Source organism: Bombina bombina, chromosome 6 (assembly GCF_027579735.1).
Source record: "Bombina bombina isolate aBomBom1 chromosome 6, aBomBom1.pri, whole genome shotgun sequence".
Lineage (NCBI taxonomy): Eukaryota > Metazoa > Chordata > Amphibia > Anura > Bombinatoridae > Bombina > Bombina bombina.
The window spans coordinates 1,012,341,748-1,012,358,104 of NC_069504.1; the positions used below are offsets into that span (position 1 = coordinate 1,012,341,748).

General features: G+C 38.7%; 1 protein-coding gene across 1 annotated transcript in view; it reads left to right on the forward strand.

Moving 5' to 3' along the window:
• Positions 1-16,357, forward strand: part of VWF (von Willebrand factor) — a 424,292-nt gene that overhangs the window by 195,808 nt on the left and 212,127 nt on the right. Inside the window, exons 26-27 of the mRNA XM_053718732.1 lie at positions 606-764; positions 2,756-2,891. Of these exons, the coding sequence (XP_053574707.1) occupies positions 606-764; positions 2,756-2,891 (295 nt within the window). The remainder of the gene's footprint in view (positions 1-605; positions 765-2,755; positions 2,892-16,357) is intronic.

Here is a 16,357-nt window from a genome sequence, read left to right on the forward strand (position 1 = left end):
CACCCTTCATTGCAAAATATTCCATGGGGCCGATTTACTAAAGTGCGGACGGACATGATACGATGTAGCGTATCATGTCCGCTGCACATTGGTGAACTGCTTCGGCAATGCCACCCCTTGCAGATTTGCGGGCAATCAGCGCTAGCAGGGGGTGTCAATCAGCCCGATCGTATAGGATCGGGCAGATTGAAGACCACAGCCTCAGAGGCAGTGGACAAGTTTTGCGCAGAAACAGGGGTATCAAGCTCTATTCGGCCCCTAAATGTCTTTTTCTTGAGCTGAATACTTTACAGAGTTTACAAATGTCTGTATCATCTATGTTACCATTTCAATGTTTTTTGTTTTCTGTTCTGTGAATCGAAGCAGTTGTGGTTTTATGACACAATCGGTATCTCTTTCACCCACCACCTGCAGTGTCCTTTATAGATTTAGTCATCACTATTAGAAGAATGATAGGCCTTTTATCACTGATGTGTAACTGGAGTACTAGTGGCCTATGCATCATGGGTTGAATCATTGTTCTGTATCAAGGATTTTGCTGAGTTGGACACATAAGAAACCTGGTATTCTCTAAGTCATAACTTATTTATGTCTACTTAATGCAGCACAAAGTTGTGAAGAAAAGAATAAGAAAGAGCTGGAGTATGTGTGTGAATGGAGATACAACAGCTGTGCACCTGCCTGCCCAACAACATGTCAACATCCTGAGTCTGTAGACTGTCCCCTTAAATGTGTAGAAGGCTGCCATGCAAACTGTCCTCCTGGTAAGGCCATGTATACACAAACACTGTGCATTAAATGATACACCTAAATATAATACATGTAACCCGGTGAAAGATGTATACACTTTGTATATGTGTGTGCATATGTATATATATTTTATCTGTCTGATCAATCTATCTATCTATCTATCTATCTATCTATCTATCTATCTATCTATCTATCTATCTATCTATCTATCTATCTATCTATCTATCTATCTATCTATCTATCTGCAGTATCTGTCTATCATCTATCTATCTATCTATCTATCTATCTATCTATCTATCTATCTATCTATCTATCTATTTAGCTGTCTGTTTGTCTGTCTATCTCTCTGTCTATGTATCATTTATCACTTTTGGTTTTATTAGAGAGTCAAACCTAGCCTATGGGGTAATGAGGCGGGTACTAAAAAAAAAGGACAGTAAAGACAAAATTCAACTTTCATGATTTAAATAGAGCATGACATTTTTTTAACAACTTTTCAATTTTCTTCTATTTTCACAATTGCTTCATTGTCTTGGTATTTCTTGGATTTTGAGCCTACCTAGTTTTAATTTTCAACAAATGATACGAAGAGAAAGAAGCAAATTGTACAGTTGTTTAAAATTGCATTCTCTATCTGAATTATGAAAGGTTCATTTTGACGTTACTTTTCCTAACCATTAAAGGGACAGGAAACCTTAAGAATTTAATTTGTGGTTCAGAAAGAATATACAATTTTAAACAACTTTCAAATTTACTTTTATTATCAAATATGCTTCATTCTCTTGCTATCCTTTGTTGAGAAAACAACGTTGCACTACTGGCAGCTAGCTGACCACATCTAGTTAGCCAATATCAAGAGACAAATGTATACAGGCACCAATCACCAAGTAGTTTCCACTACTGTAGGATATGTTCATATTCATTTTCAACAATGGATACCAAGAGAACAAAGCACATTTAAAAATAAAAGTAAATTTAAAAGTGTCTTAAAAATACATGCTCTCTCTGACTCATACAAGCTTAAAGGGACATGAAACCCCAAATTTTTCTTTCATGATTCAGACACAACATACAATTTTAAACAACTTTCCAATTTACTTCTATTATTTAATTTCCTTCCTTCTTTTGTTATCCTTTGCTGAAAGGTTTATCCAGGCACACTCAGGAGCAGCAGAGAACCTAGGTGCTAGCTGTTGATTGGTGGCTGCATATATATTTTGATTGTGATTGGCTCACCCATATGTTCAGTTAGAAAACAGTAGTGCTTTGCTGCTCCTTCAACAAATGATACCAAGAGAATGAAACAAATTAGATAATAGAATTAAATTAGAAAGTTGTTTAAAATTGTATTCTCTATCTGAATCATGAAAGAAAATAAATTGGGTTTCATGTCCCTTTAATTTTGACTTTCTTATCCCTTTAATGGGACATTCTACCCCCTTTTTTTTTCTTTTGTGATTTAGATAAAGCATGCAATTTTAAGCAACTTTCTAAGTTTCTCTTGGTATCTTCATTTGAAAAGCAAGAATGTAAGTTTAGATGCCGGCCCATTTTTGGTGAGCAACCTGGGTTGTCCTTGCTGATTGTACAGCACCAATAAACATGTGCTCTCCAGGGTTCTGGCTGGCTCCTTAGCTTAGATGCCTTCTTTTTAAAATATAGATAGCAAGAGAACGAAGAAAAATTGATAATAGGAGTAAATTAGAAAGTTGCTTAAAATTGCATGCTCTATATGAATCAAGAAAGAAAAAAAAATTGGGTTTAGTGTCCCTTTAAGTTGTAGTTGTTAAGGAAAAACAAATACAGATACAAGCAATAACCATTATTGGCAATTGACACCTATATGAAACAATTAAAATGTGGATAGGAAACGGTGGATTGAGCTTTGCCTCTAATTTGGCCCAAGGCCCAGCGATTTCAGGTTACATCTCTGTTTACTGGTAACTGTTCAAGGCCTATATGTGTTCTTCTATATGTCATTTATAATATGTTTTCTTTCACTTAGGTAAAATATTGGATGAAGTATCGGAATCATGTGTTGATCCTAAAGATTGCCCTGTGTGCATAATAGAAGGCCGTCACATCCCACATGGAAAGACAATCACTCTGAACAAAGATGACCCTCACCGTTGTCAGTTATGGTAAAGTTTTTTTATCTTATTTTTTCATCTTTTTGCAAAATTCATAGAAATAAGGAACAACATCTTTCCTTTTTATCTGTGATTTTTCATTTAAGTTTTTTATTTGCCTTAATTGGTTACATCTGAAATCCATGTAATGCCCATGATTCACTTTTTTATATAACTGTGCTGCCCAAGGGCTTAATTAATGCAACATAATGAAGTAGAAAATGTTAATTCAATGTCATAATAGATATACCAATGGCTTAAATACTATTGTTATTTCTATCTATCTATCTATCTATCTATCTATCTATCTACTGTATCTATCATTTATCTGTCTGTCTGTCTGTCTGTCTGTCTGCCTGTTTGTCTGTTTGTCTGTCTGTCTGTTTGTCTGTCTGTCTGTCCTGTCTGTCTCTCTGTCTGTCTATTTAGCAATCTTAATGTCTATCTACATGGGCGTCCACAGATTTGTTTCCAGGATAGGGGGGCAAAAAAAAAAAGCTTACAAATTGAAATACGTATAATAATATCATTGACAACATGTGAAGCAGACAGAGTTGCCTGTATGCATGAGTTGAACATAGTTTTAACCATGGTAGCTCATTGGAGTCAATAGTGAGTCAAGTGAGTTCTTAGATATAAGGTTGAGCTTGGCAAATATGATTTGTAAATCTATGAGCCAGCCCAGCATATTTTATTTATATAATCATGCACAATATATGCACTCACCATTTCAGCCACCATGTCTGCTGGATTTTTGTAACAGTAGTTTATTGTAAATGGGATGTTTTTGGGTTTCCCCCTTCCTCAGACAAACACAAAAACTCTGTATACATTCTCAAACCGGACCGGGTGCACATCCCATGCCAATGCAAAACTCACAGCTCTGTGCACTCATTAGCACTCATAGGCAGCTGCACAGAACTCAGAGACTCAGACAGTTAACTCCAGGCCAGCCTGAGTGCAGAGCCCATAGATAAAATAACATTATAATAATATTAACCCTCTAGCAAGCACACAGCTACATTAAAAGCAAAATGGAAGAGTTAGTTTTAATCTAGCTGTGTGTTTGAAGTAGTGTGCCTGACATTTTATCCTTAGCAAAATTCTGGGGGTGGGGGGGTGGGCACTCCCTCCATGCTCCACCCTTTCAGACACCCATCTCTATCTAGCTAGCTATATATATACATTTTATAAGCAATTTGTGACCTTTTCAACCACTCCCAATCCTGATTCTCTGTGTTATGACACCCTTGAAAATCACTGCTTTATTTATAATATAAATTGCAGAAACAAAGACATACATGATAATTGTATAAGATCCAATGCAAATGATACAAGTTTATTTGATTCAGGCTTAAAAAAAAAGCTTATTAAAAATAAATATTTGAGCATATCTTACAGTGGCAAATATCAGCATATTTAACAGGTTCCCTTCTTCTCACTTGTGCCGAACCATTTATAAAGCAAGTGTGAACACAAGGTGTGCTATTACTACATAATGAGGGGCTTCATTGTACATATACAACTTTGCAGACAGCGCCACATTAAAAATAAATAATTTGTTTAAAACACACACTCCTTCTTAATCAATAGAAGGCTAAGACGGCCTCATAGTGCTCAGCATAACTAGAAAACACTATCACAAATATTGTGTGTGTGTAGGGGTTATCAAAAAAACAGGTTCTTAAGTAACGTGTATCTTAAGTTCAATATATAAAATTAAGTCCAGGTTAACAAAAAAGTTTTTACTTGATCCGAAATGTGTCTCATTGATGTATCCACTCTTACTACAGAAATATTTGACTGCTGTGATACCTATTGTGCGCGGTATTGAGGTATACAGTGAGCATACATCCATGGTTACCCAAATACAGTTCTCCTGCCAAGTGAAATCCACTAAAAGTTCAAGTATATGCAGCGTATCTCGTACATAGGATCTCAGGCAGGGGACCATAGGTTTCAAAATATGGTCCACGTATTCATATAATTTGGTTGTGAGACCCCCAATCCCAACACTATTAATCTACCTGGGGAAGACCCCATAATACTGATATTCTACCATCTACCCAAAATACACAAGGGGTTACAAAAAACCCCAGGTAACCATGGATGTATACTCACTGTATACCTCAATACCGCACACATTAGGTATCACAGCAGTCAAATATTTCATTGGTAAGAGTGGATACATCAATGAGACACAAATGGAGTTCTTGGAGCAGGCAATAGATTTTGTCCTAAAAAAGAATTACTTTTTGTTTGAAAACAGATATTTCCTCCAAACCAGGGGGACTGCAATGGGGACAAAATGTGCCCCTAATTTTGCAAATCTCTATATAAGTTGGTAGGAGGATCTATTTGTTTTCAATACAGGAAATCCATATAAAGGGGATGTAAAACAATGGTATCAGTATATAGATGACATACTCCTGGTGTGGCAAGGGACAACAGAGAAATTGGTGGAATTTGTTGAGTATATGAATAGGAACACACTGAACCTTAGCTTCACTATGGAGTGTAGTTTAACAAAAGTCACATTTCTGGATTTAGAAATAATACAAGAAAATGGTGAAATCTGCACAAATATATAGGAAACCAATGGATACCAATGGGTTCCTACATGCCAAAAGTGGTCACCATAGCAAATGGAAGAGGAATATACCTCTAGGCCAATTCCAGAGAGCCAAGAGAAATTGTACAAAACAAGCTGACTTTCTGGAAGAAGCCAAGATCATTAACAATAGATTTATGGTGAAAGGATACCCAGAAAAACTGTTGACAGATACAAAAAAAAAGAGTAGAAAAAATGGATAGACATGAACTTATTAAAAACTCTAGGGAGCGGACCCCAGTAGGTGAGAATGGGTGTAAACAAAAGGTACAACTAATCACTAAATATAATAGGGCAGCAAAAGACATTGAGGGAGCTGTAAGGAAACATTGGCCAATTCTGATGCAAGACCCCATCCTCAAAGACACACTAAGTGGAAAGGGACAAGTGATCTTTAAAAAGAATATTAATCTAAAGAATAGAATAAGCCCTAGTATGCTAAAACAAACCAATAAATATAACAACCGGCTTGAGAGAAATACTCAGGGATTCTTCAGATGTGGAAGGAAAGGGTGCACGTGTTGTAGCCATATAGACCCAAATAGCCAGTACTTTGGCATGACCAAGGGTGATAGAAATTATAAAATCAAAGGTTTAGTGACATGCAAGACAAACTATGTAGTGCATCTACTTAGATGCTTGTGTGATAAAATTTATATAGGATGCACTAAACGCCCTATTAAGACAAGGTTCAGCGAGCACCTTAAAAATATAGAAGTGGGCTTGGACACCCATGGAGTGTCAGCACACTTTTTAGAGGTACTCAATAAAGATAGTGCTGGCCTGACAGTTATAGGCATTGAACATGTGGAAAGAACGGTGAGAGGGGGCGATCGCCTCTTACAGCTTAGACAGCGTGAGACTTTCTGGATCCATAGATTGAATACTATGGGTCCGGGGGGTCTCAACCAGGATATTGATTTGGCAGCTGTTTTAGATACATAATATAGATATTGGGCATCTGTGTATATGATATATAATCCATAAGTGTTATCACCACTAGACTTATAGTAATGGAAAGATAGATAGACCCTCATAAATAGCTTTCTCTTAAAAACACTCACCATATAAACTCCATGTATTCCATTACTTACTAGAAAGGATTAAAATCACGAAATAGGATTGTTATATATCATACACTTTTTGAGGACATAAGATGTATAAACTGTGATTTATGTTTGGTTTTGTATGTATTTATCTACGCACAAATATACAATTAGTATATGTATTTTATATATATTTTTTTATTAGAAGTTTTTTAATATGAATTATGTAAAACTTTGTATTTAATAAGGATTTCTAACTGTATATTCTATTGTATGTTTAAGGATGTATTGTAACATAATATTGTAGTATGTAACACAATATGTAAAATTTCCTTTGTTAAATAGTAGACACTGTTATGTAGAAAGTGAGCAACACACAGTGTTATTGTAAAGCTGGGTATTGACATGCTACGCAAAAAATAAGGAGTGTTACGGCACAGATAGGAAGCAGATTGAATATGAGACACTTCCACTTAACACACACCTATCAACATGATCCTATGAGCAGTAGGGGGTGTAGTAAGTGATGACTTTAAAAGGGAGAAATATAGACAGATAGGGCATAGCCTCTGACGAAGCGGGGAGGAGCCAGCGAAACGCGTAAAGCCACGCCCATAACTTATTGAAGGAGAAGTGAGTGTGAACACTGAAGGGATTGAATGGCTGCTGACAAAAAACTAGCCGTTCACCCTATACAGTGTAATCATACGATCTCCATTACTAAGTGTTCATCTACACACTTATATCCCTAATAGCTATGTACTTATCAGTTCCCCCTATATGTAAGATCTAGACAGAGACAAGACTTTTCTGCAGGTACAGGGTGGAAACAAAAGCGGAACTGTACAGCTGGAGTGGGATTGTTACCTTTCTTAAAGGCAGACACATACCTCATAAGTTTAAGGGCAATTTTGTGAGTTTAACATTGTTGTATGTATTACAAATAAAGTGTTGTTTTTAATATACTGCACTTAGATTGTGGATGCGCTCCATCCTTCTCTTTTATACATTCCTTGTACATATGCTTTTCATTTTAGTTGTGTCCTGAAGCACTGATCAAGTCACAAAAGTGAATAAAGAGACATTCTGATGCAAACATTCACTGAGATTACAAGTTATGCGCTAAACCTGGTGCGTAAATCATGCTAAAAATTTAGTGCTACCACACTTTCCATCGCGCTGCCATTACAAGTTACAGAAAAACCTTCTTTTGTTGTGCGGTATGGTGCATTAAGTTCCATACCGCACAAAAGCCAAGGCCTGCCTTGACATGCTCATGCACGTTTTCCCCATAGACATCAATGTAAAGAAAGTGTTAGAAAAAAAACTAACACCTGCGGTTGCGGAATGGCGATCGCTATAACGCAATCCCTATTGATGTCTATGGGGAAAAGAAGGTAAAAACCTAACACCCTAACATAAAACCCTAGTCTAAATACCCCTAATCCGCTGCCTCTGACATCACCTACACTAAATAAAGTGATTAACCCCTAAACCGCCACCCCTCGCATTGCTAACACCTAAATAAACCTATTAAACCCTAAACACTGGCCCTCCACATCGCAACTACTATAATAAAGCTATTAACCCCTAAACCACCAGCCCCCACATTGCAACTACTAAATTAAACCTATTAACCCCTAAATTGCCGGCCCCCCACATTGCAACACACTAAATTAAACTATTAACCCCTAAACCTAACACCCCTGTAACTTTAAATTAAAGTTACAATATAGCTATCTTAAAATAAATAAAAACTTACCTGTGAGATAAAAATAAATAAACGCAAAATATAAATAAACCTAACATAACTATAATAAAAATAATTAAACTAAGTTACAAAATGTAAAATCCTAACACTACGAAAAAATAAAAAACTATTATTACAAAAAAACAAACACAAAAATTACAAAAAATAATAAACAAAATTATCTAAAATAATAAAAATTAAACCTAATCTAATATATACCCCTATAAAAACAAAAAAGCCACCCCAAAATAAAAACACCCCCTAATCTAACAATACACTACAAATAGACCTTAAAAGGGCCTTTTGTTTTGCATTGCCCTGAAGCAATCAGCTCCTTTACCTAAAAGAAGAACAAAGTACCTCCTAACAGTAACCCAACAAACCCCCCAAAATAAAAAAAACTAACTCTAAATAAACCTAAATTACCCTAAAGGGGCATTTGTATGGGCATTGTCCTTAAAAGCTCTTTTGCTGCCCATTAAAATAAAAAATCCCTAATCTAAAAAAAAAAAAAAACTAAGTCTAACCCCTAAATAGGTACTCACAGTTCCTGAAGTCCGGCGGTGAAGGTCTTCTTCCAGACGGCTCCAACTTCATCCAGTGCTGGACCATCTTCTATCTTCTTCCCGGAAGTGTGGGGCGGTCTTCCCTGATGTGCGGATCCGGAGCCGTGGTCCTCAGCGGCGGCAGTCCTTGGTGGTGTGGAGGCTCCTCTTCATGCAATCTCCGCCGTACACTGAAGATTGAATGCAAGATACCACTTTTATATTTGGGGTACCTTGCATTCCTATTGGCTGACATTTTTTAAATGAGCCAAAGGATGAGAGTTGTTTAAATCCTATTTGGCTGATTTGAACAGCCAATAGGATTTAAGCAGCTCTCATCCTATTGGCTGATTTGAATATTTCAGCCAATAGGAATGCAAGGTACCCCATATATAAAAGGGTATGAAGATAGAAGATGCCCCCACGATGGATGAAGATGTCGCCGCCTGGATGAAGACTTGTTGCCACCTGGATGATTTTGATTTTGGGGTTAGTGTTATTTATTTTTTTTGGGAGGGGGTTCAGATTAGGGCTTTTTAATTTTTTTAATAGGCACTAAAGAGCTGATTGCTCTTTTAAAGGCAATGCCCATACAAATGCCCCTTTAGGGGCAATGGGTAGCTTAGTTTTTTTAGACTTAGTTTTTTTTTGGGGGGGGGTTGGTTGGGTGGGGGGGTACTTTGTAATTTTGTTTTATGTAAAAGAGCTGTTTAACTTAGTGCAATGCCCTACAAAAAGGCCCTTTTAAGGGCTAATGGTAGTTTATTGTTAAATTAGGGGGTGTTTTTATTTTGGGGTGGCTTTTTTGTTTTTATATTGGTATTAGATTAGGTTTCATTTGTATTATTTTGGATAATTTCGTTTATTATTTTTGTAATCTTAGATTTTTTTTATTTCTCGTAATTTTAGTTTTTTTTCGTAATGTTAGTTTTTTTATTTTTAGTGTTTGTTTTTCTGTTTTTTCGTAGTGTTAGGATTTTTTAATTTTGTAACTTTGTTTTTTTATTTTTCATCTATTTTAGTTTTTTAAAATAGTAATGTTTAAGCTTAGTTTTTTTTATTCACAGGTAAGTTTTTATTTATTTTAAGGTATTTAGTATATTGTAACTTTAATTTAAAGTTAGGGGGTGTTAGGTTTAGGGGTTAATAGTTTAATTTAGTGTGTCGTGATGGGGGGGTGGTTTAGGGGTTGATATGTTTAGTTTAGTAGTTGCAATGTAGGGGGGGCAGCGGTTTAGAGGTTAATAGCTTTATTATAGTAGTTGCAATGTGGGGGACCGGCGATTTGGGGTTAAAAGCTTTATTATAGTAGTTGCGATGTGGGGGGCTGGCGGTTTAGATGATAATAGGTTTAGTTAAGTAGTTGCAATGTGGGGGGCCAGCGGTTTAGGGGTTAATAGGTTTAGTTTAGTATTTGCTATGTGTGCAATCACCAGAATCTTCCTACCTGGGAACTTCAATACGCTTGGCTCCTAAGCAGGACTTTATATATAGTAAGCTTTGATCAGTAATGCATATCGGACACATTGTAACAAATTAGAACATGTGATTTTTTTTGGTATCAAATTGTCCATTTAAAGGGACAGTCAACACCAGAATTGTTGTTGTTTAAAAAGATGGATAATCCCTTTGTTACCCATTCCCCAGTTTTGCATAACCAACACAGTTATATTAATATACTTTTTACCTCTGTGATTACCTTGTATCTAAGCATCTTCTGACAGCCCCCTGATCAAATGACATTTTATTTATTATCTATTGACTTTCATTTTAGCCAATTAGTGCTGTGTCTGCCACAAGTCACAGGCGTGATCATAGTGTTATCTATAGGGTTTACATGAACTAGCTCTCCCCTGTTGTGAAAAGCAAATAAAAAAGCATGTGATAAGAGGCGGCCTTCAAGGGCTTAGACATTATCATACGAGCCTTCCTAGATTTAGTTTTTAACTAAGAATACCAAGAGAACAAAGCAAAATTGGTGATAGAAGTAAATTGGAAAGTTGTTTAACATTACATGCCCTATTTGAAACATGAAAGTTTTTTTTGGACTTGACTGTCCCTTTAATAAGGACATGAATGTTGTCCTCACACACTCTCTCTGAAGTCTGCAAAACTGGGTTTTTTTCCCAAAAAGAAGTATTCTCTTAGACTATTGAACTGTAAAGGACAACTTTCTAAATAGCATTTTTTTTACAAAAAGTAATGGCGCCGAAATTGTGCGGCATTGACATTTTTGACTTTCTAGCTTTTCAGATACTTAATGGTTTCCCTGTGCTGCAAGCTGTCGCCTGCTGCCCTTTGCCTGCAGTGACCCTGCATACTGTCAGATCCGTGAATGAAATATTAACTAACTTCTGTGTATAAGAAAGGCTATAAGCAGTCTGAGCAATCATAGATCTGTGAGTTTTGTTTCAGGAGTCCAATAAACAACATTGCTATTGCTGCTCTAGTACACAAGGGATTAATTATGCACTCATGGTCTTGTCTTGTCGGATAGCAATGGCCAGGGCAAGAGTAAAAATTTACAGAGGCAATAAACTGACACATATTTATTGTGCATAAAATAGTATTAAATTAATGCCATCCTCAGTTCTAGCCTCATTTGACCATTTCTAGCCAGTCAGGAGCTGTACATTAGTATACACTGGGGTAAATTTATCAAAGGCACAGTCTGCTTGATTTTTTTTTAAGATAGATAATCCCTTTATCACCAATTCCCCAGTTTTGCATAACCAACACTATTATATTAATACACTTTTTACCTCTGTGATCACCTTGTATCTAAGCTTCTGCAGACTCTCCCCTTATCTCAGTGCTTTTAACAAACTTGCATTTCATTAAATTAGTGCTGACTCATGCATAACTCCACTGGAGTGAGCACAATGTTATATATATATATATATATGGATCACATGAACTAGCCCTATCTAGCTGTGAAAAGCTATTAAAATGGACTGAAATAAGAGGTGGCCTTGAAAGACTTATAAATCAGTCTATGATCCTACCAAGGTTTACCCTTCAACAAAAAATATTAAGAGAACAAAGCAAATTCGATGATAAAAGCAAATTGGAAAGTTGTTTAAAATTGCAGGCCCTATCTGAATCATGAAAGTTTAATCTTGACTTCACTGTCCCTGCTTCTTTTGCCTTTCCCCCACGTTAGAGATGGCAAGATCAAATACCCTTACACTTTATTGTTTGGGGTAATTTTGCACAAGAAAGTTATTGTGCAATGTTACATTTCACCACACAATGCAGCATTGCTAATGGCGATTGCAGACACACAGGTTCTCTACTTGTGAGCCTGCCCACCTGCAATTATGATACATTTTGCCCAGTGTATTTCTGATAATGGTGTGGAGAAGCCAAGCCTATGATAATGTGGATGCTGTCATTTTTACTTTAACCTTTTAACAGCTGAGCTATTTTCCCCCTGAGCTTTTTTGCAGTTTTATATGCTATTTAGGCCCATTTCTATATGCTATTTAGGCTCAGTTTTATATGCTATTTAGGCCCAGTTTTATATGCTATTTAGGCCCATTTCTATATGCTATTTAGGCCCAGTTTTATATGCTATTTAGGCCCAGTTTTATATGCTATTTAGGCCCAGTTTTATATGCTATTTAGGCCCAGTTTTATATGCTATTTAGGCCCATTTCTATATGCTATTTAGGCTCAGTTTTATATGCTATTTAGGCCCAGTTTTATATGCTATTTAGGCTCAGTTTTATATGCTATTTAGGCTCAGTTTTATATGCTATTTAGGCCCAGTTTTATATGCTATTTAGGCCCAGTTTTATATGCTATTTAGGCTCAGTTTTATATGCTATTTAGGCCCAGTTTTATATGCTATTTAGGCCCAGTTTTATATGCTATTTAGGCTCAGTTTTATATGCTATTTAGGCCCAGTTTTATATGCTATTTAGGCCCAGTTTTATATGCTATTTAGGCCCAGTTTACTAGCATGTGGGCGGGGCTTAGGTCCGGTGTCTGTGTCGCAGTTAGTTTAGTACAATCAACCTGTCTGGATGTGTATTGCTATGCTCTGTAATAAAATAGAGTTGTACCATCATTGCTGTGTCCTGCATATGTCCTGCATCTCATGACATGGTGTCAGAAGTTCTGGACTGCGCTTCTGTTTCTGATCGATTGCAATGTCAAAGTTTACCCCACCTGAGCCTTTTGACTTTTCTCAGCCTGCAGCTTGGCCCACATGGCGTCAGCGGTTTCAGCGCTTCAGGATTGCATCCAAACTGAACAAGGAGAGTGGTGAAGTACAAGTTAATTCTCTTTTATATTCTATGGGGAAAGATGTAGAGCCAGTGTTCAATGCTTTTACTTTCCAAGAAGGGGAAGAAGTTAACTTTGATATAGTTATGGATAAACTCAGTGCCCACTTCGTGCCCAAAAGAAATGTGATTCATGAGAGAGCTTGTTTTCACAAACGTAATCAGCGTGTGGGAGAATCTGTGGAGTCATTTGTGCGCAGCCTGTATGAATTAGCTGAATTCTGTGAGTTTGGTGTTGCTAAAGAAGAGCAAATCAGAGACAGAATAGTTATTGGAATTGCAGATGCTGAAGTCTCCCTGAAGCTGCAGTTAGAGCCTGATTTAACGTTAGACGGGGCTATTAGGATGGCCCGCCAGAGTGAACTGGTGAAAAAGCAAAGTGCTGATCTGAGGTCTGAGAGTATTGTGGATGAAGTGCAACAGTCTAGGAAAATTACTAGTGAAAGGCACAGTGTGAGCGGTAGATCTAAAGTACTGGAAAGGCCTAGAAGTGGATGGGCGCAACATGGCCGATGCACACGGTGCTACCGGGCTCATGATCAGAGTGCTATATGCCCGGCCAGAGATAAAAGATGCAGAAAATGTAACAGAATAGGCCATTTTGAAGCGGTGTGTAAAACTGAATACATTAAGGAGATGCAGGTGGACAGTGACCAGGAGGGTCAGGAAGTGTCTTTTGTGGGGTCTGTTGTGGAACGGACAAGCTCAGAGGAAGATTGGAAAGTTACCTTTACTGTAATGGGAGCCAAAGTTGATTTTAAGATTGACACAGGAGCGGATATCACTGTAATGTCTTTTGCTGAATTTATGAAACTGCCTCGACAGCCCCAGCTGGCGAAGGTCACTACAAATGTTCATAGTCCTGGTGGCCGCATTGATTGTGTGGGGAAATTTCTTGCCAGCTGTGAGTACAAACAAAGGAAGTTCACCATGTGGGTGCATGTGATCCGAGGTCAGTGTGTTAACAGTTTATTGAGCAGAAAAGCAGCCTGTGACTTGGGCCTCGTGGCCAGAGTGAATGAGATCTCTGAAGATATGTTTGGCGAGTTGGGCCTACTGAGCTGCAAACCTGTCCGTATAGCACTTAAAAGTGACGCAGTCCCGTACAGTATTTCTACTCCTCGTAGAATTCCGTTCCCGCTCATGCCTCAAGTGGAGAAAGAGCTCATGCGCATGAAGTCTATGGGGGTTATTGAAGAGGTTATTGAAGCAACTGATTGGTGTGCCCCCATTGTTCCAGTTGCAAAGAAAAATGGAAAGGTGCGCATCTGTGTGGACCTGAAAAGGTTGAATGAGGCAGTGAAGAGGGAGAGATTTGTGCTGCCGACATTGGAAGATATAGCCCCGAAGTTGGCTGGGGCGAAGTTCTTTTCCACATTAGACGCTTCTAGTGGCTTTTGGCAGATCCCCCTGGATCCAAAGTGCCGCAAACTGACTACCTTTATCACTCCGGTAGGTCGGTTCTGCTTCTGCAGACTTCCTTTTGGGATATCCTCCGCTCCTGAGATCTTTCAGAGGGAAATGAGTTCTCTCCTGAGTGGCCACGTGGGCACAGCAGTCGTCATGGACGACATTCTAGTGTATGGGTCTACAGTGGAGGAGCATGATCAGCGTTTGAGTTGTGTGCTGCAGGCTATCAAAGAGTCTGGGCTGAAGCTGAATAAAGAAAAATGTCATTTTAGGAAAACTGAATTATGCTACTTTGGGCATATCATCAACGGGGATGGCATCAAGCCGGACCCCGAGAAAATTCAGGCTATCGAACAGATGAAAAGCCCTTCTGATGTACATGAGCTGAGACAGATATTGGGCCTTGTAAATTACGTGGGCAAGTTTCTTCCAGATTTATCTACAGTTTTGCACCCTATCACAGAGTTGCTTAAGAAAGATGTTGCCTGGGTCTGGGGACCCTCACAAGAAAAAGCGTTCCTGCATGCTAAGTCCCTGCTGGGGTCTGCCCCAGTGCTGGGGTTCTACGACCCTTCAAAAAAGACTGTGGTTAGTGCGGATGCAAGCAGTTATGGGTTGGGGGCTGCACTCCTGCAGCTGAATGACAACAAACTACAGCCCATCGCCTACTGTTCCCGCACACTGACGGCTGCGGAGTCAAAATACGCTCAAATTGAGAAAGAGTGCCTGGCTGCAGTTTGGGCCTGTGAGCGCTTTCAGCGTTATCTAGTGGGTTTGGAGAAATTTAGTCTGGAAACTGACCACAAACCGCTAGTCCCTCTTATCAATTCTTATGACATCGACAAAACACCCTTGAGATGCCAGAGACTTTTAATGAGACTGCTCAGGTTCAATGTTCAGGCAGTGCATGTGCCGGGGAAGCAGCTGGTTGTGGCAGATACACTGTCCAGGCTCCCGCTGGCTGCTGCTGAAGAATCCTCCACAGAGTCGGATGTAAAAGTGTATGTTGATTCAGTTCTGGCCTCTAAGTCCATTTCTTCAAGGAAACTGGAAGAGATAAAGAAAGAGACATATTTGGACACAGATCTGCAAGAAGTTATAAGGTACATAAGAGATGGCTGGCCCGAGAGCCGGGCAGCCTGGATGTCTTTAAATGCTTACCAGCCAGAGAGGTCGCAGCTCACGGAGCTGGAGGGGTTGGTGCTGTTCCAAGACCGTATTGTAATTCCTGTCAGCATGAGGAAGGAGATGTTGAACAGGATACACGATGGGCACTTAGGCATTACAAAGTGCAGAGAAAGAGCAGCTACAGCTGTGTGGTGGCCTGGGATCAGCTCCGACATTGCAAATCACGTGTCTAAATGTGCCTTTTGCCGGGAACGCCGGCCTACTCAGAGAAGGGAGCCCTTAATGTCTACTCCGCTGCCTGAGTGGCCGTGGCAGAAAATAGCTGCTGATTTGTGCGAATTGCACGGGAAAAAGTTTCTTGTTGTTATCGACTACTATTCCAGGTATTTGGAAATAGCACCCCTGAATGATATCACAAGTCAGGCCGTTATCATTCGCCTGAAGAGCCTGTTCGCCCGCTGGGGCATTCCAATGGAGCTGGTGAGTGATAATGGCATGCAGTTCGCTTCTACAGAGTTCAGTGCTTTCAGCAGGAAATATGATTTTGTACATTCCACGTCAAGTCCACATTATCCGCAGGCCAACGGAATGGCTGAAAGGGCAGTTCAAACAACAAAATTCATTCTAAAGCAATCTGAACCGTACCTAGCCCTCTTGTCATACAGGGCGACGCCCATTCAAGCCACCGGGTTTTTGCCC